Source organism: Citrus clementina, unplaced genomic scaffold (genome assembly GCF_000493195.1).
Source record: "Citrus clementina cultivar Clemenules unplaced genomic scaffold, Citrus_clementina_v1.0 scaffold_4, whole genome shotgun sequence".
Classification (NCBI taxonomy): domain Eukaryota; kingdom Viridiplantae; phylum Streptophyta; class Magnoliopsida; order Sapindales; family Rutaceae; genus Citrus; species Citrus x clementina.
In genome coordinates this window covers 2630132-2656629 of record NW_006262274.1, presented here as the reverse complement: position 1 = coordinate 2656629, position 26498 = coordinate 2630132, and the positions used below count along the sequence as shown (strand labels likewise).

The 26498-nt window shown below is 33.0% G+C and overlaps 2 protein-coding genes and 1 pseudogene across 2 annotated transcripts; 1 reads left to right on the top strand and 2 right to left on the bottom strand.

Annotated features, from left to right (window-relative positions):
* Window positions 1–8869: 8869 nt before the first annotated feature.
* LOC18044503 (dof zinc finger protein DOF3.6) lies at window positions 8870–10331 on the top strand. The gene is made up of 2 exons (XM_006435939.2): window positions 8870–9086; window positions 9294–10331. The coding sequence occupies exons 1-2, from the start codon at window positions 9033–9035 to the stop codon at window positions 10251–10253; spliced, it is 1014 nt and encodes a 337-aa protein (XP_006436002.1). The 5' UTR covers window positions 8870–9032; the 3' UTR covers window positions 10254–10331.
* A 10678-nt stretch (window positions 10332–21009) lies between these two features.
* On the bottom strand, window positions 21010–21874 carry LOC112098912 (annotated as a pseudogene).
* A 2116-nt stretch (window positions 21875–23990) lies between these two features.
* LOC18044502 (shikimate O-hydroxycinnamoyltransferase) lies at window positions 23991–26067 on the bottom strand. The gene is made up of 3 exons (XM_006435938.2): window positions 26039–26067; window positions 25145–25569; window positions 23991–25034 (listed from the first exon to the last, which is right to left on the bottom strand). The coding sequence occupies exons 2-3, from the start codon at window positions 25553–25555 to the stop codon at window positions 24144–24146; spliced, it is 1302 nt and encodes a 433-aa protein (XP_006436001.2). The 5' UTR covers window positions 25556–25569; window positions 26039–26067; the 3' UTR covers window positions 23991–24143.
* Window positions 26068–26498: the final 431 nt, after the last annotated feature.

Below are 26498 nucleotides of genomic sequence, written 5' to 3'. Positions count from 1 at the left end.
GAAATAAAAGGGGGGCAAAAGCTGCACCTTACTTGCCTTCTAATACAGAAGGGAGCTTATTTTTTGCATGAAACGAGTTAAAGATATGATCTGTCTGCACTGAGACTATTAGCTAGCTAGCTACAGGGAATTAGATCCGACACCACTAACCTTGCTAGCTTCCGTTAAAAATAATTTTTCTACAGGTTTTGTTAAATTTTACCAAATAAAATCTTTATTATCATCATCGTGCATGATCTTCTCTCAATAAATTAAATAAACAAATTATAATACTTCAGCAAATTGGAAATGCTCTCACTTGAGTGTTTCTTTTGTTATTTTTATTTCCTTAAGAGGAATGGCAGCTTTAGGTCGGCTCTGTTTGGCTTAAATTATTCTCATTATATCTTCTAATATATTGTTGCTTTTCCAGTATTTGTAGTTGAGATTAATTAATTAGTCGCTTGATGGCGTAATTTCAACTACGGCATGTGATTAGAGATATGATAATAGACACTAAAAAAAATTATTATTTATTATTATTACTATTATTTTTTTTGTAAAATATAGATAGGTTGTTAATAGGATCAATATTCAAATAGGTCACCTAGTTGTGCAATTTCATTTCATTATCAAGTGAGGTGAAACATTATGTCTAAGATTTTTTTTAATTTATGAGTAATATTAATTAAGCGCAGGATTTCTGATTTTGATTTTATTAGAATAGAAAAAAGTAATACATGGCTATGTATTGCACCTTATATATGTGTATATATCTTGACATATTTTTGAAAACGAATTCTATTATTTAGGGGAATTTTTGCTGTTAATATATCCGTAAAAATTAAGAAAACAAAGCAAGAAATTTGCATAGGATGCATCATGATCTTCGGTGCCAAAACATTTTCTAAATTATATTAATTATTAACTTGGCTGAATGTCAGTGTATTTGAAAAGAATAATAGAAAAAGGCTTTTCAAAATATTAGGTTCTTACCACTTATGTGACCAGGGTTCAAATCTTAGACTTATTGTATCATCACAAGAGTTTTTACTAGTTAAATTAACTAGGTTCCACAAATTAAAATAAGCTAGTTTTATTAGTATTTGTTGGGGAGAATCATTTTTGCCTAAATCAAATTGGAAGTGAACACTTTGTATTATTAATATTATTGCTGAATGGGGAAACTGAATGTTGAAAAACGCGTAATGTTTAGTGTTGGGGAGTAAATTAGGAAGAATATTTTTGAACTAATAAATGAAAAATACGTGGACAATTACCAGGGTTAAATAGGCATAATGCTTGGAGAAGTATAAAGATATCATTTGGAAGAATTTACTACATTGGATGGGCTTAGGAAGTTAAAGGTTAAGGTTGGACACATCAAGATATTTATGAAAAAGAATAAACATAATACGAAAAGAATATTATTATCCTTAAATACGACACATACCCCTAAAAAGTGTTATCTCATTTTAACTTAAGGATGCCATCTAACCCTAACTTTTATGCACTCCCCTTATCACTAGCCTCCACTATATAAATGTCTTATTCACTCATATTGGAAGCTATCATCTCCTTGCCTCCTCTTCTCTCCTCTCCTCTCTCTCTCTTTCTCTCCATTTTTTAGATCATTATCCACTTCTCTATTTTGGGAGGTTTTTTTTATAATTCTCCACCTTCATCATCTTCTTCACCATATTATCACTTTCCATATTTTTATTCACCATCTTCATCCTTATCAACATCAAACATCTCTATATAGCTATCCAGCTTGTGTTATTCATCATGGATAATATAGCATCTTATATAGTGGATTAGTGATTTTTTACTCCTGTGGACGTAGGCCAAATGCAGAACTATGTAAACATTATGTGTTCTTTATATTTATATTTGTTTTTCTATATTTTCAATTTGAGGTTGAGATTGTGTTTCACGTGTAAGCTTACTTGAGCTATCCTAGTTACACTAACTATGCAGTGAGACCATCTAAGCTATCCCTTGAGTGCATCTGAGCTTCACCTAAACACATATTAACCCTCCATATCAAATCCTACGGGGCTCCACTAAGCTCTCTCTATTTTTCCTCATATGGCCAGCTTAGCTCACTATGCATATTACTTTATCTCACCACCTAGGATAACTCAGCTAAATCACATACCCTGAACAACAGGAAAAACACACCTAAACTCAAACTTAGCACAACCTTCCCTCAAATATAAATTCATTTGTTTGACTCAGATTTGCGTTGGATCTGATAAGAACCACCCAATTAGTTTGATTCGGATCCTATCAAAAATCCGGTGAAAATATGTAGTAAATTAACAATCAAAATTGGTAATAGGAGGGACCAAATTAATAATTAATACAATCTTGCCATTGTTCTAGAAAACATGTTGAGAAGCAAGGCAAAAAAATTTGCATATGCCCCTTTGATTGATTCTTGTCATATAATGGAACTCTTAGTATTCATCTCAATTAGTCAATACACTTGACAAAAATTTAATAGAAGGTCGTGTAATGCTTCAAATAACCAAAAGTGCTTTATATAGAAAATACATAGATTTTTGAATTGGTATATTATTAATGTATGTTCGGTTTTGTACTATCTACACATGTCCTATATATTGACAACAATATTATACTACGTGTTTATCAAAATATTTTATGTAGCCATTGTATCGCATAACATTAGAGATTTGTTGGATCATCAATATCAATCAATTCAATTTAGGTTTACATTAATTAGTAGCTAAAATGATGCATCACGGGGGAAAAACAACTCGATAACCTTTCAATTTTAGGGAAATTGAAACCTATCTTCTAATTACAGGAAACAAAAATTTCCATTCTTAGAAGTTGATAGAGAGCTTATATTTGACTGAAGCTAAGGTTATATTATTAATAACCACGAATATCTTGTCTTAAATATATACTTAGACTTATGAGATGATTGGACATAATTGCTTAAGTTCAAGGGCATGTTTGGTATTGATGAGGTGTGGTATCTTTTATGTTACATATTGAGAAAAAATAGTAATTATAAAATAAAAATAATAGTGTGTAGTAATTATTATATTTGAATAATAATTTTTACAAAAATATTAAAGACATCATAGATTTTTCATCATATAAGTGGTGGGTCAAATCAATTTAATTTTAAATCATAGTGGTTAGTGTTTACTAAATTTTAATACTATAATTTAATTTTAATTTACAACTGTCTAATTTCATACCAAACATGGCTCAAACTGGGCCATATCAATACCAAACACGGCTCAAATCTAATCAATCAAGTTTCATCAATTGAGCTGAAATTGAAATCAGGAGGAAATCGGTGGCTTCACCTTGTGAACAATTTCAGGGAAAAGCTACAAATATTATATCACACATGCATAGCTTTTCAAAGCACATGGCTGATTGTAAATAATCCGGTATGTATTGAATGAATCCTGAAAGAAAAAGAAAAGATTCTGTTCCTTATTATATTTACAATGGCTTCTGCATGTACTTGGTCAATATAGGTATGATTAGCCCCAAGTAATCAAATTATATATGCAAAGATAATAATAAAAGAACTTGGACATCCATATATGAATATAATATAATTTTGATTTTGAGTTCAATTATGCTAAAATCCGGCAAAAAATGACTAAATGTCGATTGTATTATTTCTGTAGCGTGGGTGTTTGCACATATTAAAATTTGAATCTGAATCCTATACCATACTGTATATAACTCTAATTTAGCACTGAATAAGAATAATACGCAATTGTACAAAACTAGTTTCAAAATTTTATAATAAGTGGATGCCTGTATGAGAGAGAGACACGTGCATCAATTAATAGTTCGCCATAAGGTGATGTTTGTTGTACAAAGTGCTACAGGACCACTTACTTTTAATTTCCAATGGAAGACTGAATTGTGTTTCTTTCTTTCAGACTTTAACAGTGACAATGTCTACCATATATGTATCCATAAACCAGCAATATCACTACATGACTTTGAAGCCCAATTTTACTTCCACATCCATGCATGTTGCCATGTTTCTCTCTAGCTTCTGTGTGTTTTAATTTGCAATATAGATAATTGAGGAAGTGCTTTTATTGTTCACTGATTCAGCTTTTACACAATCGACTGCTAATTAACCTTTTCTGAGAAATCATCTCTAACTTTTTTAATAACACTAATATTACAGACAAAATAAATGGTGAATTTCTCTTTAGTACCTAAGGTTTGGCGTTCGATTCTCAGTGTTAAATGTTATAATTTTGGTGGGAGTTGGGGAAGTTATATTTTCATGAGCGATACGCATCATTTTTCATGTTACGGAAATTAATAAAAAAATTTGTAAACCGAAGACAAACAAAAAATTTCTTTAGTAATATATAATTTTTAACTCGGTAGCTTCCCAAAATCGAACTTGAGTGGCTAATAAATAAGCAAAAGATGTTGAAAGCCATTTGGCGGGTCTTTGGGGAGCAAAGACCAACTAGGGATTGATGCATGCCTGCCCTTATGGACAGAAAGTCAATTTACCCCAAAATATATATTACAGTTTCAATATTAAATTAAATTAAATATACCTACGTCTATATTTAATGTTAATTTCTAGGATCAATTTCTCAACCCCGCACACCTTACATTTTTCACAAGCCACAACTCAATGTTTCCGGCTAAATCTAGTGTATGGTTGGGGATATACCTAATTGAAAATGAAGGGAGACAATGATGTGCGAGGTCTCGGTGTAGTCCATGTGCCCTTTGCTTTATTACTCTAATAATTACTTAAATTTTCAATTTCAAATCGAAAATATATTTGCATCAAATGACGTTATTAATTAATTGTATGCACCCTTTAACAAATTAAGGATTAATTAATAAACAATGTAGTTGTTAAAACTAGAGTTAGATATTTGATTACGCAATGGTTACCAGTAAATTAGAAGAGGGTGTGTCATATCATGGTGTCCCAATCTGGTCATCAATCTAGCTATTAAAGTAGATTCGAGCTAGATCACTTATTCACTCTCTCATTCTTCTCTTCAACTCTTCCATTTCTTTCTATCATCTATTATTTTTGTGTGTATATTTGTTTTTATTTAAGGAACTAATACACATGTGTAGGGTATTTATTTCATCTATTATTTCATTGGATAATGTGATAATTAACTATTGGACATATTATTTTTAAAAATATTTAGAAGATCATGAAACTTTCAGCCGCTAGCCTAGAATAATTAATTAATTACTTGGTCTATCATGAAGAATTTTAGGACATTTTTCTATGTCAATTTTAAGTTTTGACTTATTGTTATTTTTTTTAAAAGGTAGAAAGTGGATAAAGTCAAATTAATTTTTTAATTCCTTACCTCTACCCAAATTTTAAATTTAAATGATCAGTGAAAGAAAGCTCCTGCGAAATTTTAACTTAATTGCTGTATGGTAAAATCATGCCTAATAATTAATATTTATAATCATAGGAATAATTAATATTTATAATTATAGGAATTGTCCAAGAAGACGATGCAAAAAAATAAAAAATAAAAAGCAATTGCAGGACACCATTTCATTTTCATGCATCATATAAATAATGCAACCAACAAAGCTTTTTTCGTACAACTACTTTTTGGTCCTAATATTAAAAAGGAAAAAACTAGAATAAAAAAAAATTATCATCGAGGAGCCATAATATGAAAGTTGCTGATGAATATTGAACGAAGCCACATCAAGATAATGAGCGATCAACGGTGGAAACTATAATGAATGAACAACGGTGGAAACTATAATGAATGATCAACGGTGGAAACTTGATCGCTAGGTAGGCAATATTTGATGCCATGATCTATTCATGCGTGATTACGAAAATCTAGGCCACATGTTTCATGAGGTGGGGACCTTGAGACCAATCCTTTTCACCGACCCAGATCATGGATACGAGAAAAAGAATATTATTTTGCAAATATTTAATTTAATTTAGCCACACCAAAAAAAAAAAAAACAAAACAAAAAAACGAGCATATAGAAATTAATGAAAAATTCTAGCTAGGGTTTTGGCCAGAGACAAGAAACTTACAAGAAGGTGATGTGGGACCCGTTTTGAAATCCTACGTGTCACCTAAAAAGATAAATGCCCCGACCGTGAGCATCTGATCTCATGAAGATAAGTCTCGCTTCCCCACTACATAGGGCGGCTTGGTCACCACCACCACTTTCTTTTCTCAGCCCTATTGAAGTTCACATATTTGATTAATTATATAAAATTATTAAAGTATAAATTTGTGTGAAATAGAAGTCCAGAATTAACGCCAATTTATTAAATTAGGCACATACTTTTTTGTTTTCTTTTCTTTTCGGTTTTAGCAGCAAAGAATAGAAATTTTAAACTGTCTTTAAATAATTTGTCACAGTAGTCAAGCGTTAGACGGTTAATCTCATGTTGATCGCTCATCCAATAAGCGTTCGACAAGTTAATTGCCTATCAATTGCTTGAGAATTAGGCACTCTTAAGTGTTGATCACTCGTTGATTGCCTATATAGTGAATAGATTAGTTCCAAATTTTTTTAATAGACATTTTTAGCTACTAAAACAAGAAAAATAATAAGTGGGGCTACTTTTATAAATTAGTCTTAATCTTAGGAGGCGATTTTCCAATATTTTCTTCAAAATTTGAACTTGTGATTTGAGGATAAAGTCTGAATTTGGAACGTGTTACTAAAGTTATAAGTCTTGCACTTGAGTTTAATTAATTGAATATGCATATAGGAAACAGAATATATAGGAAGCAGACTTTTCCAGCACATTGTACGTATGAAGAATATGGATAAAGTGTTGCCAAAATTTGTTTGGTGATTTTTCTTTTTTAAGCCGCCTTGATTAGTGGTAGAATTGGAAAAGCGGAAGAATCGAAGTCTTAATTGGAATATTCTCCAATGGCAGCTTAATTAATTAATTAATTAGATAATTTTGACTGACTAATTGTGACAATTTTTTTTTTTTCAATTTAAGCGATATATAGGTCCGTATGAATGGAGATTGACAGTAGGTTAAAAATATAAATGATCAAAAATGAAATTCAAGCAGATAGCATAGCAGAGCGTCCACAAATTCACATGCTTGTAATTTAATGTGTCTTCAAATACATCAACATCCTTTTCGTTTACTATTCAAGAACAAAAACATCGATGTGGAGATAAATTACGGAAACAAGAAATGGGCATGTAATGGGGGATTCTTTGTTTGGTTCTTTGAAAAATGCTTCAAAACTCAAAAATGATTACATTAATATATCATGTACCTACATTCCTTGATTAAAACAGGTGAAAGGTTTTTTTTTTTTTTTTTTTTAACCACGAAGTGGTCCTGAGTGGACCCCAACTATAAGAGGTACCTTTAAACCCGTACCACAACCCATACTATTTTGGTTGAACATTTGATAATTTCTAAACTATTTTGGTTGTGGCACATTATATCTTGGGCTACTATTCATTAAACGGCAGGGTTATTTAAACCTATTAAATTTCTCATATTCTCATTTTAAAAAATAAATTCATTATTAAAAATTAAAAATTTAAAAATCTCAAAATTACTCTTCACTAATCACTTTCTCTCTCTATCTTACAGTTGTATAGTCTCTTTGTACACTCACATTCGGCAAACTAAACACCCAATTTCACTCCCTTTTTGAATTTATGTTTTTTTCCTTTCTTAATATATCTCATGATCTATCTTTCATGCATTTTATATGTAAGAATTTTTATTTCTTTATATTCATTAGCTTTTGTATTTGGTAAAATTTCTTGATATTCATAAACTTTTATGGTTGATAAAAATTTCTTCATGTTCATATTTTAAATTATGGGTTTTGTTTCTCTTAGTTAGTGATACTAATTATTTTAAGCTGAAAAGAATATATTTGAATAAATTGATGAGAATTTGTGAAATTGAGAAGAAAAAGAGAAAAAAATAGTTAATTAAGTAATTTTTTTTCAAAATTAATTTGGATAATAGAATTCTTAATTAAAAGCAAAGGTAAAAAGGAAATTGTTGGATAATAGAATTCTTAATTAATTAAATTGGATCATTAGTTTACTGTGTAAAAAATTATACTACCTTGATAAAAAAAAAATAATCATAATCAATAAAAGGAAATTAAACATTGGGTCACATAACCATTCAACAGTCAAGCGGATTGTGAACATGTAGTTTCTTGGATCATGAATTAATTTGATTTTTTTAAAAAAATTAATTCTTTATTTAGATACCTACAGAATGTGTAATATCACTAAGTAGGGTATGTACTAATACAAATGCCTTTAATACTTCATCTCTTTTTTTATATTTTTGGCAAAAAACAGCCCAGAATTTGTTGCCAGCTTATAGCAATCCGTTTTCTTCCTAATAGTTGGTGAGAATTCTCACAAAGCTATCTGCAAATATGACCATATATAAAGAGCTTGATATTGTTTATAATACAGCTTACTCTAAAATGATAATCTACCTACTAAAGAACAGTAAAAAGTATATTAATTAATTTTACATGCATGCATTAAAAAAAAAAGAAAAAAATTGAAAAACTCTAGGACAGCCCTAAGAAACAAAGGTGCATTCGATCATGATATATCCACCCCACAAAGGTTAACCTTTTTACTTTCTTAATGACATAAATTTCATGTTGATTAACATATAATTTATATTAAATATTGAGCTTAGGGTTCCTTTTTCTTTCTCTGTGTCTACTTGCATGGTCACTAAGATCTTTTTTGAGCACTGTAAAACAGTGTATATATTAAAAAAAAAAAAAAAGCTTACATGTTAAGGAAACTTGTTATATACTGGTTTCCTCTACAAAACCCTAAAAATTTAATAAAAACAAAAAGATAGAGAGAACAAAGAACAAATAAATAAACCCCACTCCTTTATCTCTTTTCATCTCCTTCTCTCTTTCTCTTTCTCTGCAACTCTCTCTTCTTTGATGTGATTCTCCACCATATTTCAAAAACTTTACAAAAGAAAGAAAGAAAGAATTAAATTTCAATAATAACTAAGCACTATGGTTTTTTCATCAGTTCCTGTCTATCTAGATCCACCCAATTGGCAACAGCAGGTAGTGTTTTAATTTAATTTAATTTTAATTTCTCCCATTTTCTTTCTCTATGGTTACTCGCAAGCTTCTTCTCCAAAAAAGCAAATTAAAAGATGAATAATATTCCAATCCTTTTAAATTTATCTTGTTTTTGAATATACCATAGCAACTTGTGGTTACATGATTTTATTATTCTTTTTTTTTCCCCGTTGCTTCTTAATTTTATAGCAACCAACTCATCATCAGCCACAAGGAGGAGGAGGCGGCATAGATGGTTCTCAGCTTCCACTACCGCCGATGCTACCTATGGGTAGCGGCGGTGGTAGCACAGGGGCGATCAGACCTAACTCAATGACTGAGCGAGCTCGAATGGCCAAGATGCCACAGCCTGAAACAGCACTAAAATGTCCAAGATGTGAGTCAACAAATACCAAATTTTGCTACTTCAACAACTACAGTCTTTCGCAGCCTCGCCACTTTTGCAAGACCTGCCGGCGGTACTGGACTAGAGGCGGTGCACTGAGGAACGTCCCGGTTGGCGGTGGCTGTAGAAGAAACAAAAGAAGCAAAGGAAGGAATAGTAGATCCAAGTCTCCGGCTGTAACTGAGGGCCAAGCCACAGCTGGGACTAGCTCCTCAAGTGCGCTCTCTTCTCGTAATATTATAGGTCACATGCAAAATCCACAACAACAAATACCCATGTTGCCACATTTACATCATCTTAATGACTACAATTCAAGCGATATTGGGTTAAATTTCGGGGGAATTCAGATTCCATCACAAGGTGTTGCTTGTAATGGCAATGATATTGGATTTCAAGTTGCTAATGGTACTTCAAACTGCGGGTCTATTTTGTCAAGTGGACTAGTTGAACAGTGGAAACTGCAGCAATTTCCTTTTTTGAGTAGTGGCTTGGAGCAAGCAACTGGGTTGTATCCATTTGATACTGAAAATATGGAGCCACAAAGCTATACAATTGGTCAGCTGCGGTCTAAGCCTGCAGCATTGGATTCTGAGGCTACTCAGTTTGCAAATGTGAAGATGGAAGAGAATACTCAAAGTTTGAATTTGTCAAGAAACTTTTTGGGTATTAATTCAGCAAATGATCATCAATACTGGGGTACCAACAACAATGCATGGAGTGATCTTTCTGGCTTCACTTCTTCTTCCACCAGCCATCTTCTATGACTAATATGTCTTGAAAGGAAAAAAAAAAAAAAGGAAAAAAACCTTTTGTTTCATCATCGGAGTGAACTTTAGAAGTGGTAGGTTTCTCTAGTCTTGAATTTGATTTGATGTTCATTTTTTTTCTTGTATTTAATTGGTACGTTTGTAGGTCTCTACATGTGTGTTCATGAAGTTTGGTATCTGACATGAAGGACAAAATTATTATAATTATATGAATTAATATATAAGTTAAAGCATTGTTCATAACTTATTCATTTTGCTTTCCATCATATTGCTTCTTAATTATTTCCCAAATGCTCATTGCCAAATGAACTTCATATAATTAATTTTTGTTAACAAGTGTTTTAAGTCATGACCAATATGGATCATGTATAAGAAGCTCATGGATCAAAGCGGTCTTCAAAACAGCAAAAAGTACTCAGTGCTTCAAAGCTTGACTGATTTCATGAAATGTAAGCCTCTCCCATCTCCTGCAAAACTCTCTCTTTTTCTCTACTATTTTGCGGCACGCTTTGCTTTTTTGGACCAATTCATTGAGTAACTTCCCTTTTCTAGTGGGTTGTCAATGTTTCAGTATTTTTTATCTGTTCATGCATGCTTTTTTTCATCACTGTCATACTCTCTTTGATCAAACTGCAGAGCCAATACATCTAGTACTCTCTGTTCCTTTAATCATCTGCTATGCAATTTCAAATTTCAATGTCTCTTTTGGTCTCACATTGTTTTAGGATTTTTTGATTTTACCTTAGGTTAGTTATTTTCTACCCTCCCAAGAAAATATAGCATCCTTTTACTTAAGAGAGACAAAATTTTGACAATGATGATGATTTTTGCAAAAATAAGAAAATCAACTGAAGAGATGGTGCTTTACTTGTTGCTTTGTGACTTGAGAGTGTTGTGATGACTAAAATGATTGTGTAATTATAGGAATTTTGACCAAATTATCACAAGTACTTATTTGTTGTTTGTGCAGAGTCCAAGAAGAAGCGAAGAAAGGTAAAGAAAAGCCAAAATCCCACTCAAAACCATGCAAGAAAAACAAATAAATAAAAAGGATAAATCCATATAGGATTCTTCAATTTATGTTAGCAAAATTTCTAACGTAAGACCACAATAAAACAAAAGAGTCAAAAGTAGCATAATAACAACAAAGAAAAATTCTCATCCTTTAACTTTTATTAGCCTTTTGTTTGATTTTAGTTCCTCAAAATTCTTCTAATTATTATGAGTTGCATTTTATATAATTGAACGGAATCTGGGTTTTTTTTTTCCTTGATCTGCTTTTGCAATAACCGATGCTGTTTTACTAGCATGGAATAAAGCTACAACTGTATAAAGGGATAAAGTAGTCACTGTATTTTTTAAAAAAATCCAAAATATCCATGTTATTTTGGTAGATGATGGATTTGATTTTTTTAGGGTGATTGGTAGATGATGGATTTGATTTTTTTAGGGTAAAATAGTATTTATATTTAACATAACTCAAAATTTAAATAAATCTAATATGCAACAGGTGAAAAATAGACAGCATGGACCTTTTGAGTAATTTTCTAAAATACACAGACTATTTAGACAATTAGTTTGAACTATAAGGACTAAAGAGCCTTTATCCATTTATAAATTAATTGTTAAAAAAGCAACTTGTTTTTGGTCGGTTGTTTATGTGGTACTGGAAATTAAAGATAAAAAACCGAACATATATTGTCGATAAAAATGGGGTCGTTTCTGAGAAAAAGGAACGAAAAAGAAAAATAATTCAAGATGATGATGAAGAAGAAGAAGAAGAAGGAGAAGAATTGGTCAGAAATCCAAGCAAAGGAAATAAGCAATACTTCAGATAGTGAGTTGTATTGTTGACTGGCTGACGCCCACATGTAATGTGTATAGGCGTGAGATGTTCTTTCTGTTTCCATGGCAGCTTTCACTTTATGAATGTCCTTGTTTGCTTTGCTTTGCTTTGCCCTCTTTTCTCTTTCAGAGATTCCAATCTATGCCCTTCTTCTTTTCCTCTTCACAGTCATTGCACGTTCTTCCACATGTGCTCAATCATATTTGTGTTTAGATTCTTCTGCCATTTCTAGAACTTTGATTGGCTAATATAATTTGTGTCAAAAAGCTAGCATCGATCAAGATTGATTTATTATATTTTTATCGTGGATCATGACTTCTAAACTAATTACCCTACTTACATGATTACATCTATTAATTTAGAGTAAAACATATGTTAAAGTTTCCTCTAAAATTACAGTTAAAACTATATATTAAAAGTTTAATTCTTCCTTTAATCTTAGGGTTATACAATAATTACAGTTGGTCTTCCTATTTTAAAAACTTGCCAAATGATACCTTTTGAAGGAAAAGAAAAAAACTTCTTAATTAATCTGATGATTAATAATTGGATTTTTTTTTGTACCCTTAATCAAAATCTAATTTTTTAAATCTTTTAGAAAGTAACTTTTAACACTAATAGAAGCAGCGGTTAAAATATTTTAGGTCATTTTGAAAGTACGAGGATGAAGTAGAAAATTGATGCCCAGTCCTACGGATTAATTTTTTTTTGTTAATTTAAAGATAAAAAAAAATTGAGAAGTACTAGTGGCATATCAGGGGAGGCTATTAATTGGTATTACCTTGATCCATTAATTAATTGAAGGCTGTAATGATATATGGTTCTTTCTCTTTATTGTCGTTTTATTTACTACTACCTAATCTTGTGAGCCCAGGATAACTCCATGCATGCAATGAAAGCTCTTCCATTTCAATCAATCGCCTTCGGATTCAGTCGTTTATGGAAGCTTGCGTAATGGAGCATTAATTTCATGGATTTTATCTTTTATTCTTTATTGAAAATTTTGATATGCAGTCAATAAGGCAAACCCTTTTGGATGTTTCCTTAGTGAAGGGTGAAGATGACCAAATTAAAAAAAAAAAGAAAAAAAATCAAAACCTGTGCACAATTAATGGCATGAATCCATGAGAGCCAAACAATAAAATATAAAGTTTGATTCAAGATTTGGAGGGGGTAGTATTTGAGTGGTCAAATCTCTCTTTTTAACCGTCTCTCTCAAATATTTCTGTCTTTATTTCTCATGATTGAAGAATTGGAAGTTGAAATAGGACGATTTTTTTTTCTCCCTTCTCATTTTTTGAGAGTACAATTTCTTTTCTTTATCAACCTTTAAATGTTTCGACACTTTTCACTACGCACCCAAATATTTTAATAATTTATACTCCACACCCAACTCTGTTAATTTGATCGTTATTTTTAACGGAACTATTTGAAATTTAATTAAAAGTCCGAAATACCCGTATCTTGAATTAGAGAAGAATTAAATGAGATAAAATGCTAATCCAATAATTGATATTTACATTAAAAATTATTAATTAAAAGGTAATTAATAATAATCCCATCAATTAACTTATCAAATAAATTTAATTTATCATCATCAAATAATATTTAGGGTATGAACTTCCAAATTTACCCTTTAACTGTTAGATTAAACGGTCAAATTAGCGGATTTGGATGTGGAGTGAAAATTGTTGAAACATTTGAGGGCGCGGTGGAAAATATTGAAATATTTGGGGGCAGAGCGGAATTAACCCTTTTAGTAAAAATAAATGCATTAGTAATCATTAGCTATAGTCTTCCTTCATTGCAGATATTTTTATGCATACTAAAATATATATAGTGGTTAACAGTTTGATATTAAATTCAGTAGTTTAGCGCAGAATTGCTAATAACTTTTTTTTTTTGAAAATTCATACTTTACGAAATTGAAAAAAAAATTTGGATAGAATGAAATTAATAAACAGTGGAAACAATTTGAAGCGTCGTATGAAAAACAATTTCAAACTCAGATTCAATTTCTTTACTAACTATGCTAAGCATGTAGTGGCCCTATACGATTAGATTGGAGAATCGTGTGCCCATATAAAGGTCACATCTAGTGTACTCGGGGTCCATGAACTTTCAATTTTAATTTTTGCCACTTCAATTAACAACCAATCAATTTGTCTCCCATTCACAATTATATATATACCAATCTTTATGACCGATAATTTGTCCAAGAACATTCAACCACAGACGACTTAAATAATCAACTTCCAAAAATAGATGTTAATTACTAACTTAATTCTTAAGTAAATTAATTATATCGACCAGTCTTATCATCACCTACAAAACAAGAAAGCAAAAAAAATCTCAATGTACTAGTACGCTATTACTTGATAAGTGAAGTAGTGAACGATGTAGACCTTAGTGCTAAGTGCTAACCCGTGTAGAACCCGATAATGATGCCGATAGGCAAACAAATTTTAATATATGCTTTGTCATTTTAAGGCCACGATGAACTTTGTCGAAAGGATTAACACCAATTGGATTTAAAATAAGTGTGGCTTTAATTTCTGTCATCATCTTCGTAAGTGGAGTTTGATTAATTAGAAGCTAATAATTAAATAATAAACAGGCCGTAAAAGTACCACTAATTGAAAGAATTGCAGTCAATGTGTAGCAATCGCAATAAGTCCCTTAATTTTATAGGATCAGTAGTTTTCGTTTGGCTGTATATTTTGTATATATGACACTATCAAGAGTCATCCTAAAACGCGTAATTGTTGGCTTTATTTTATGTCTCACTTTTAGTCCAAAGTTGATTGAATTATGCCACCACAGGATTTGTATTAAGATTTGAAATATCTTTTTGTCCTATATACATATTGACTCAAAATATATCAAAGTAGTGACAACTAAAAACAAAGAGGGTTCATTCTTGTTCCCTCTCCATCGATTCCTTTTACTCTTTTAATTTATCTTAGGAGTTAAGACGCTTTTTAATGTTCTAATTTTAATTGTTTTTCTTAAAGAGTAAGCTCCTGAACACTTGCTTGAAGACCACCAGATAATATTTTCTATAAAATCAAAACGCAAGATTTTGCTAATATTGATTATTGCATTTGATTTTTGATTTAGAGGAAAGCCTGGAATAAATCAATTTGCAAAATAAGCTTTTTGATACGGAACAAGTTTTTGGCCAATATTTTTCTTACGTAAAATGTGCTGCTTTTTTTTTAATTAAAAAAAATATTTAGGAGCAGAGAAAACACACATTAAATCTCGACTTGACCCAAGATTCGATCATCGATGAGCCGAAAAAAATTTGCTTCAAAAGCATCTATGAACATCATTAAAATCCAAGAGAAGTTAAAAATAACTTTAAATTTTATTTATTTTAGTTAAAAAAAATTGTCTTGTCTAAATGTTAAGAAAGTTTTGACGCAGGAGGAGAAAATGACTTGTACTTTAAGTGCAATTATTAGGACAACAATTTTCTGCTATTTATAGAAATCAGACTACACGTAGTTTTTACTTCTGTTAAAATTTTTGATAAAATAAAATTTTATATCTTGAAAAAATATATATATATATATATATATGGCACGGCATCAATTCTCCTATTTAAAAGAAAAAAGGTCCAAAACTGAATTTGGGTAACCTCAACTGATGAAGGGGAGATATTGACTAGCCCATTTAGTGGCCCAATTATCACTATGTGTGGCCATATATGGGTATCATCTTCAATAGTAACTTTTAGTCCGAAGCAATCCTGATAAATGGCTTCAGCTTGGAATTGACTAGACAACTTACCATGAGGTACCAGAAATTTAACCTGAAGATTGTAGCAGAGAAATAAAGAACTGACAGGAATCACAAACCAAATTAGTCCCATATATTTGATTTTTAAAGAGGCGCAATCTGTATCAGCAATAGCGTTTAGTGTTAAAAGACTGTTTGATATTTTGAGGAACCAAAGAACATAGGCAGTTTCTCAAACAATTTGCCGGTGAATAGAAGCAATAATTTGATAATCATCAAAGCTTCTGAAACAAAAATGACCAAACTAGCTACAAGATACTGAGAAAATCAAGAAACCCACATCAATGTGTTAAGTACACATCCGAGTTATATATCCATGAACAATCTATTGCTTCTTGTGCCTCTTATTTGCTTGATCCCCCTCTTTCCTCTTATTCCCACAATCCTCAGCAAAATTTGTGAAGGCCATTGACAGAACGAAGCTGTTGTGGCTAAGGTTTTGCTTTCCCGCCGCCGCCGGCTCTTCCTTTCATCTTTAGAACCACCAAGCATCACCTCTTTAATCTCTTTCTCCATGGACACAACTTTTCCTCAGCAAAATTTTCTGCTGTTTCTCCACTTTGATGACCATCAGTACCCCATATCAAGTCCCCCAACTGAGCCATTTCTAGGTCAGGGACAACTAAAGAACTTGAATCATCCCTTAATTCTTTCCCTTAAATCGCTCGGTGTAACATCTACTTCAAGCCAATGTGTTACGAACCATTGCAATGCATCGTCATCAACATATGCGTAATGCGTATGTCGATTATAGTACTCGACAATGGCCCTCAAAAGCCCTCAGAAGCCCATTCTGAACATTCATATCATTTTCCAAATGATCGAGATAAGGCTGTGATTGATCATTTGTTGCAATTTATTTTATCATCTCGATTGACCAACCTATAACCAATTTCTTTCATTTTTTTTTCTCAGAAATTGAACTACAGAGAATGAGGGATCTTGAAAGAGTATGTTATTCAAGAAATATAAAAATTTAAAGATTCAGTTTAGTTATGAGGTATATTATTGACGTTTAATCTGGTGCCACATTCGCAATTTAGCAGATTTCTTTACAACCGTCTGATTGTCAACTTAGTATCTGTCTCTGCATCTAGTCGAATTTTAACCATTAATCACATGTAACACTTCATCTGATGATGATCAAAATGTCATATTGTCGTGACTTCAAAAAACCGTTTAAAGGAGATAGTTGTTGAAACTCATATCATCTGATGGGAGTGCTACTAATAATTGATCGTTAAGATTAAAGTAGATAAAGAATCAGACGATAGTAAATAAGTCTGGTGAGCACAGGGCCACCTAATTGAAGCTCAATAAGATTCCTTGTAACAGAATGAGACCGCACAAACTTCTTATAACTGAATCTTGAAGTTCCTACATTTCCTGAAGAACATTTTCTTCCAAGAAACCTCTTCAAAACCCTCACGTTTTCTCCTTAAACCTCTTCAAAACCCTCACTCTTTCTCGTTCGCTTCTCAGAGAAAAAAAGAAAATGAAAGAAATGGAGTCAGATCAACAAGAAGAAGAAGAAAAAGCAGGAGGAAAGCAGCCACGGAGCAATGAACAATCTCAAGAAGAGTCTTCTAAAGAAGAAGAAGAAAAGAAGAACAAGGGTGATGGGTTAGGAGGCAATCTTGATATAAATATCAATATTCAAAGAGACAAAAAGAATCTTGATGGTGCTAATAATCGTACAATCTCAAGAAATGAAGAAATGCTTAATGTGTTGGATGGAAGAGAAACATTGATCCACCCTCAGCCTCAGCCTTGTGTGTCTTTAACATCAGAACCAGATTCTACATACATGAACCTGCAGGATATTGTTAATCTTGATGAAGATGATTTCAATTTTACTTTTGATCCGGAAGAAATCTTGCTGGAGTTGAATGGGCCTCAAGACAAGCCTGGTGAGGGCCCTCTGTCTGTGGAGAAGGATCCTGTTCCTCTGCTGGGCAGTGCTAGTGGTAGTGGGCAACACGGGCAACCAACACCAAACCCACAGCTTCATTCTCGCTCTGACAAAGGCGAAGGCCTTCTTCAAGATGAAAGGGAGAGTACCAAGCCTGTTTCTTTTACGTTGCCAATTAATCAAGGTCAGGGCATTCTTAAGGTGCACTTTAGGAACCCACAACTTGAACCACCACGGCTTCATTCTCCGAATACCAGTCGTTTTAAATGGTTGCATAAGCCAGGTCGTTTTTTGCGAATTCCTTCTGGGATCACCCAGCGGCAACTTAATAGTCGAGCCAGCTTACCTCCGGATTTGCATCATACTATCTCAACAGAGGACTTTCAGAAATCTGAGGAAGACAGGAATGATGAAGCAAATAACAAGAAGCTGAAGAAGTAAAGGCAATGAAGACAGCAAAGGAATTGTTTTGGATGCAGTAACTTGGACACTTTGATGTGGGTTTTTAATTGCCTCTACGTTCTGTAGTTTAGCCATTTTGATTCAGGAACGTTTTATTCAAATTGATGCTTCTATTCATCAGTGTAATAAGTGAACTGGCTAGTCATGATAATGGTTCTGTTTGGACTCCAATTTGAACTTTGAAGAATAAAATTGGAACTAATTCAGGATTAAAGTGCGTGTTCTTTTGTTGCAGCTAATGCACGTTTCCAAACACTATAATTCTAAATGATTCACGTTCAAACTGTTCTTCCTATTCTTTTCTGTGTATATCACAGCTAGGAAGGGCACTGCTTTGAATTTCAATTCATCCTAAATTTTCATCAAACAAAGAGATCTGTGTGATGGTTCATTAATGCGCGTACCAGTGTAGAATAATTTCATGTGCAATACAATGCAGGGTGTGCTATAGTTCTTCTCATATAATGCAACCTTGGGTTCTGTTTGACTGATTAAATGCACATGTATCATCAGATTAAGTTATCTAATTAGCTATGTGTTCAATGTTTGAAAACCTGACAGCTTATCTAGCCAATGGGGACTGTTTGATTCCGTTATGATTGCTAAAGGCTTCAATACTACTGTTTTGGGTAAGTGGTAACACGTGTGGTATCATCATAGCAGGTTAATTTGTTGTTTGTCACCCAAATGAGTCTTGCACACGAAGGGAATATTAAGGTCTGAAAGCTACAATTTGGGTACTTAAAGTTTTGAGATCAAATTGTAACTCAATATTAGGTCAATTGTTCACTCAATATGTATATAATATACATAGCTGATTGTCTATATTTGAGAGTTCATTAGCATGTGTCTTAATATATAAATATCAAATACGAACATATCTTGACCATGAATTTGATTCCATGTTGAGCTGAGCTTTGTGTTCAGACGGCTCAAGTTGCTAGTCCAATTGCCCACAATTCCAAGCCAAGAGCCTAAGACAAGGATAAGAGTGCTAGTTTGGGCCGATTCTGAAAATTTTTAGGCAACTCTAGCACACTCAAGCTTGTACATATCTAGAATTCTTTACTCATTTCTAACTCATATAAATATCTAGAATTCTAGACAAGTTGGTAGAATTCTCTAGAATTGTAGAACTTGTCAAGCATCCCATATAAATAAGGCATGGCATTAGGCATTTGAGTAACAAGCTTAGAATAAGCAACTCAAACACTTGTAAGCTCTCTTGTAATATCTCTTGCGAGTAATATAATTTCTCTCATTCGGCTACATTACTCTCTTCTCTCTAGTTCTTCGAAAACCTCTAGGCTTAGCTAGTCGAGAAGCTCAACGCTTACTTATCAACATTCGGCAAAAGTTGTCTAAGTGCTACACGGGTTCGTTGCGCAAAACACTTATCCTGTGACATTTGTCTATCTTTTTATAGTCTTTTGTTGCCATGCCATTCATAAAATTATACAATTAGAAAATTTAATTACAATATTATTTCTTATCTAATAACTACCAATCACATATTATAAGTAGCTCAACATAAAATTCAGCTCAACATTCAAATCCCTTGCCCATTGAGCTGTTAAATTGGCTACCTAAGCTGGTGCTGCCAGAGAACAATTCCGTTCACATTTATATTTTTGTCCCATATGTAACGTTCTGTGAAAAGCACACGTTTCATGTTTTAGATTAAAAAAATACTTACACCCAAAACCAATTGGGTTGTGATATTTTCTTCCTTCATGTTTTCAATTTGTGAAATTTTCTCTTCTCAATCTAACGACTGTAATTTTTAAGATTAAGATTAAGGAAAAAGATAATGGAGTTCTTTACTGTACGCTTGTAATCATAACATCGAAATCGAAGGCATCAAATCCTGATATTACATAAAGATTTTATTACACACATATCAGCAAAATAATAAAGAAATCTCAAGAATCAATGTACAAATAGCGTATGACATTGTGGCATTAAATGAAAATACCATAAAATAACTGGATCAAGATTCTCTCATGATCTGATAATGTCCTAAGCAAATAACTTAATTACTTATTAGTTGTTAATAAATAAAAAAGTAAAAAGATGTTAAATCTTACCCATACACTACCACTAAAAGACACATGTCAAAAGATCCTTAAAAATTTAGTAATACTTATATCAGAAGAGGACCATGTTCCAAAATAACTTCATGAGAAACTGCAGGTGATTAGTTTCCAATCCAATAACCACTAACCAACCGCCATCATTAACTGGACTCGGCAAAATACATACCTCTCCGTCCAATGAGGGATTCATAGTTCGGGCAAGCACTGGCTGGCCCCATTCAAAAATTATCATCGTACATATGCATGTCTGATAATTTGGCAGTAACAAGGTTAGGACAATTAAGAGTTTTGGCCTCTCAGCAGGAAGATTTTTAAATCAGGCTGTTGGTTTAAGATGTGTTTGGGATTGAGGTTAGACAGCTATAGTTTAAAAGATATAGCACTAAAGTGTTTGGTAAACACTAACTGCTGTACCTTACTACCTTAGAAGTTATGTTGATATGAGTTTTCACTTGTATGATAAAAAAACTATTATATCTTTAATAATTTTATCAAAATTATTATTTAAAACTTATATTTACTATATATTATTAACTTATATTTTATAATTATAGTTTTTTTTTCTATATTAACTATAGTTTAAAAGTTACAGCACCTCAATTTCAAACAAGACCTTAGGAAAGAAAAAGCTAACTAATAAATCATCAATGTATTAAGTATCTTGTGCATTCTTTTTATTATTGTAAAGTTCAACTATTTCAATTGAATATCACCTAATAAGGCTCCTGGTGTGGTGTTTAAAACTATATTGCTCCAAGGAGACTTTAGAATTTAATTCAAACTGTCCAAATCTGAAAATATCTAACTCGGTGGCTTGATCAATAGACAATTCACGTTCTTTGCATACAATGCCATATTTGTGTTACTACAATCTCAAATTTGGTGTAATTGATCTATGATCTTTTTTTTTCCTTTTTAGATTTTTCTTTAAGAATATTGATTTGATCAAATGATAATTTCAAAATTACAGTGAAAATGGTTTTATGATATTGATCATGATCGTTCATGGGAGGAGGCGCGTCTTATTGGATGTGGTAGTGGAATTTAGGAGAATTTGGGAACCTAATATCTGGTATAGTTCGATCAACAAATAGTGGAATGCTTACAAGAATGCCATGTGTCATCTCAGCCCAGGATTTGATGAAATGATGCGTCATAACTCCAATATGAACTCCTCTGCATTTAAAATGGGTTGCCTGAAAACGGCCTAAAATAAAATAAACCGATGGTGGACAAACTGAGCAATGAAGCAGAGGGAGTGAGTATAAATTAATTAATTAATCTTGTACCTTCGGATAAAAAGTGGATAAAAAAAAAAAAGCATCGTTTGTTACTCAACTGTTGGAACAAGCCGCATGAGCTTCAAGTGTTGTTCAATAACGTTACCGAAATCATCAATAACACACATTGTTTGTGCCCGTACAAAAAAAGCTCCCTCTCGATTACATTGTAATTTGCATCTCAGTTCTGACGTTTTCGTCCTTAGCCAATGAATCATCATCAACTTTTGGGTAATGCGTATGTTGATTATAGTACTGAACAATGGCCCTCAATAGTCCATTCTGAACATTCATATCATTTTTCAAACGATCAAGATGTGCCTGTGATTGATCATTTGTTGTTGCAATTTACGTTCAAGATTGGCCAACCCACCACCAATTTCTTTCATTTTTCGTTTTATCAGAAAGTGAACTAGAAAGAGCGAGGGCTCTTGAAACAGCATGTTTTTCGAGAAATATAAGAGTTCAATTAGAAGTCAGTCATGAGGAATCCTACTGAGCTTTAATCAGGTGCCGCATTGTCAACTTAGACGATTCCTTTAGAACCGTCTGATTATCAATTTAGTATCTGTCTTTGTATCTAGTTGAATCTTAACTTAACCATCAATCATAAGTAGCACTTCATCTGGTGACCTTTCTGTCACTATCCATATAGCTAACCGTTTCACGTTTGTTAAAAGCAGTGAAAAAAAAAAAGAAAACTAATATGAGCTGTTACAATCTGAAATCCCATCTGCATTTAATTCGCTTGTCTGTAAATGGAGGCAGTTGCTGAAACTCTTTATCTAATGGAATGCAATTAATAATTGATGGTTAAGATTCAACTAGATAGAGAATCAGACGGTTGTAAAGAAATCTGTTTAACTGAGCCCAAGGGCGCCTAATTGGGGCTCAATAAGATTCCTCATAACAGAATGAGACAGGGCAAACTTCTCATAACTGATTATTGAAGATCCTATCCTATATTTCCTGAAAATCATTCTCTTCCAATAGCCCTCTTCAAAACCCTCTCCTTTCTCGTTCACTTGCTCAGAGAAACCCAAAAAAAAAAAAGAAAGAAAGAAAGAAAGAAATGGACACAGATCAACAAGAAAAAGAAGAAAAAGAAGAAGGAAAGCAGCAACAGAACAATGAACAACGTCAAGAAGGGTCTAAAGAAGAAGAAGAAGAAAAGAAGGCGGGTCATGGATTTGGCGGCAATCTTGATATCAATATCAATATTCGAAGACAGAAAAGAAATCTTGATGGTGCTAATGATCGCACAACTTCCAGAGATGATCGAACACAGCACTATCTCGATAGCTTGCTCAGGAAAAATGATGTCAGTCTTCGGGGAAGGCTCGAGAAGGCAATTGGTGACTACTTCGATGAAAATGAGCGATACCCAGATGCTAACTATGGCACACTGACATGGTTTGTAACCAAGTGGCTTGATTTAGTTGATGTTCCACCATGTGATTTAAGGAATTTAATGCATGGAATTAAAGAGTTGAGGGAAAAAGATGATGATGCAGAAACAGTGTATAGTGTGGCCTTAAAGAGGATGGGAATGATGCCAAGAAATCAAGACTATCTTTGGGAAGAAGACTATTTTTTGGATACTTAAGATGAGGAAATGGTATATTTTGGGTCACACCCTCCAACAGAAGACTTTCAGGAATCCGAGGAAGCAAATAGTAAGAAGCAGAATAAGTAGCAGTAATGAAAACGGAAGAGGTACAATTTTGGATGCAATAACTTGGATATTTTGACGTGGGCTTTTAATTGTCTTTTATGTAGTTAAGTCATTTGAACTCAAATTGTTGATTTTTCATCAAGTGTAATAAGTGAGCTTGCCAAAACCATGGTTCCATTTGGACTCCAGTTTGAAGATAAAAAATTGTAGTTGTTTTGAATTTCAGTTCCTGCCAAATTACAATATGCATAAGAATGTGCAGCAATTTAATCTCAATACAAGAGATCGATGCAGGGTGTAATATTGTTCATGGTTCTTGTGAGTCTAAATGCATATGTGTCCTCAGAATAAAAGTCGCCAATAGGGACTGTTTGATGGTTAATTCCTTTATGACTATTAGAAAGGATTCACTATTAGCACTTGGGTAATTGGTAACTCGTTTCAATATCCTTGTTAACAGTTAACACCGAAATGGGTCTCGCACACTAGAGGTAGAGGAATATTATTAAGGTTTGAAATCTACTATTTGGGCACTTACCTTTGAGTTTATTGGATAACTCAATATTCTGTCAACTGGTTACTTAATATATATGTATATAAATATTGGTGGCGATATTTTCGTCCTGCAAGTTTTGAGTTTGTGAAAAAAGAAAAAGAAAAAAAGAAAATTGAAGTTTTTATTACAAACTTATTTATAACAGTGAAATTGCAGGAATCAAACACTCATATGACATCAACATTTTATTACACACATATCAGCAAAATAATAATGAATCGCGAGAATCAAATATCCAAAATATCACATTGAGGCATTAAGGAAAAATGCCATAAAATAACTTCTTGAAGAGCTGCAAGTGATTAGTTTCCAAGTCAATAACCACTGACCAGCCGCCATCATCATTTGGACTTGGCAAAATGCATACCTCTCCGTCCATATTGGCATTAACGGGTCGTGTAAGGAATGGTGGGCCCCATCCGAAGTTAACATCGTACATAGGCATATCTGCTAATTTGGTGATAACAAGATTAGGACAATTAAAAGTTTTGGCGTCCCGCATGAAGACTTTTAAATCAGGCTGTTGCTTTAGGAAAGCAAGCGCTGACTTCATGTACTTGTCATCCATTAGCTTAAGCGCCTTGTGAATTCTTTCCGTTGAATAATTCAACGATTCCGATTGAATATCACCTGCTAAGGCTATCGGTGTGGTGCTGAACACTACATTGCCCCAATACTCACATGGGATTTTAGGATTTAATTTAAAACGTCCGGATGTGGGAATATCTAACTTGGTAGCTTGATCAACGGATAACCCACGTGCTTTGCATACGCAACGCCATATATGTGCTGCTACAATCTCAAATCTGGTGTACTTGGTAGCAGATTCATGGTCTTTCTTAGATTTTTCTTTAAGAATTTTCATTTGATCAAGTGATAGTTTCAGGATTGCAGTGGAAATGGTTCCAGGGTTCTGAGTAGGATCATTCATGGAAGGAGGTGGGTCGTATTCGATGTGGTGGAATGCAGGAGATTTTGGAACCCCAACATCTAGTATAGTTCGATCAAAGAATGGTGGAATGGTTACAGGAATGCCACGCGTCATCTCAGCCCAAGATTTGATGAAATGGTATGTTGCTGTTCCATCTATCAACGTATGGTACGTCATGACTCCAATACAAACTCCTCCGCATTTAAAATGAGTTACCTATATTCAAAATAGCCCATAGTAAAATAAACCGATGGTGGAAAAATTGAGCAATAAAGTAGAGGGAGTGAGTATTAATTAATTAATTAATTAATTAAGTAATCTAGTACCTGCGTCATAAAAAGTGGATAGAAAGAAGCATCTTTTGTGTCATCAACAGTTGGAACGAGCTGCATAAGCTTCAAGCTTGATTCAAAGTCACCAAAATCATCAATAACACAATTTGCTTGGGCCTCTACAAACAAAACTCCCTCTCCGTTGCATCGTATCTCAGTTCTGCCGTTTTCATCCTTAGTCAATCTTCCAGCCAGTGGGTAAAACGCCACAAGAACTTTACTCAAAGCCTCCTTCAGCAAACCAGCTTCAAAGAATTTGGAAGAACCATTTGGCCGGCGGTAGAAATACACAGCAGGGATATGTTCTGACGGCATCAGCAGGTCCAAGACACTCATCCGTAGGCAATGCTTGGGAGTATCTTGGGCAGGTTGTATCATCGTTGACTCTTTTACATGAATTTCCATCGTGTGATCACCGCCTGCATTATAGCCTTGTATTATAAGATAACAGTTTTGGGCTTTTTTTGGAAACTTAAGTACATATACATTTATAGTACGTACCGCCCAGAAGTTTACTTCGCATATTTGGAAAATATATTAGATTTTGAATAAAGAAAACATTAACGTTTGTGTAAATGTTCGAAAGACAAGTGAAACAATGAGTTTGACGATAAGTAATCCTAAAGATTTAAAAATCAACAAGAAAATAGTTAAAAAAAAAAAAATCAAAACTTAGTAAGGGCATTAATTATCTGCCTCATCTCCGCATAGTGAGGCTCCGAGGAAGCTGGTTTGTGTTGGACACAAATAAAAATAAGATGATATATAAATTTTCATATCGATGTGATGATCATAATAACTACTGTTAATTGAGAGAAAATGAACTCTCCAATACTGCACAAAGCTTGGAAAGCTGATGAGTAAATAGAAGAAAAGAACCCCGTATACCTTGTGGCCGCTGAGAACAAGCTTTCTTGTGGTATATGAACAATGCGTTGATTTCGGATGGCCGATCAAGTTCATATTTTATACTGAGAAATTAATTTGTGTGCTAAAGCCAATATTTTTAGATAAATCTCTTTCGATGAAAAATATGTAGCGAGTCCACACACGGAACGATCCAACCACCCAGGTTCTGCTTATTTACCTAAAAAGCCAAGTGCGTATCCACCTAATCATTATCATTCTGTGGATTTTCTAATTCTGGGGGTGGGGTGGAGTTTACTTTGTACTTTATCTTAGGCTTTAGTAAATATGACTTATAGAGGATAAAATTATTTTGACTTCTAAATTATACTTACAAGTATTTACTACTATAACTTTAACAAAGTGAAAATATATCCAAAAAAAAAAAAAAAAGGGCACTCAGTGCTGTGATTTTATATAATTTGTTACATATTTGGTTATT

Bases quoted from the DNA above. Each gene is read 5' to 3' on its own strand.
- LOC18044503 (XM_006435939.2), top strand. From the start codon at position 9,033: ATGGTTTTTTCATCAGTTCCTGTCTATCTAGATCCACCCAATTGGCAA. The intron at 9,087-9,293 runs GTAGTGTTTTAA...TTAATTTTATAG, and splicing joins CACCCAATTGGCAACAGCAG to CAACCAACTCATCATCAGCC.
- LOC18044502 (XM_006435938.2), bottom strand. From the start codon at position 25,555: ATGGAAATTCATGTAAAAGAGTCAACGATGATACAACCTGCCCAAGAT. The intron at 25,035-25,144 runs GTACTAGATTAC...TTTTGAATATAG, and splicing joins ATCCACTTTTTATGACGCAG to GTAACTCATTTTAAATGCGG.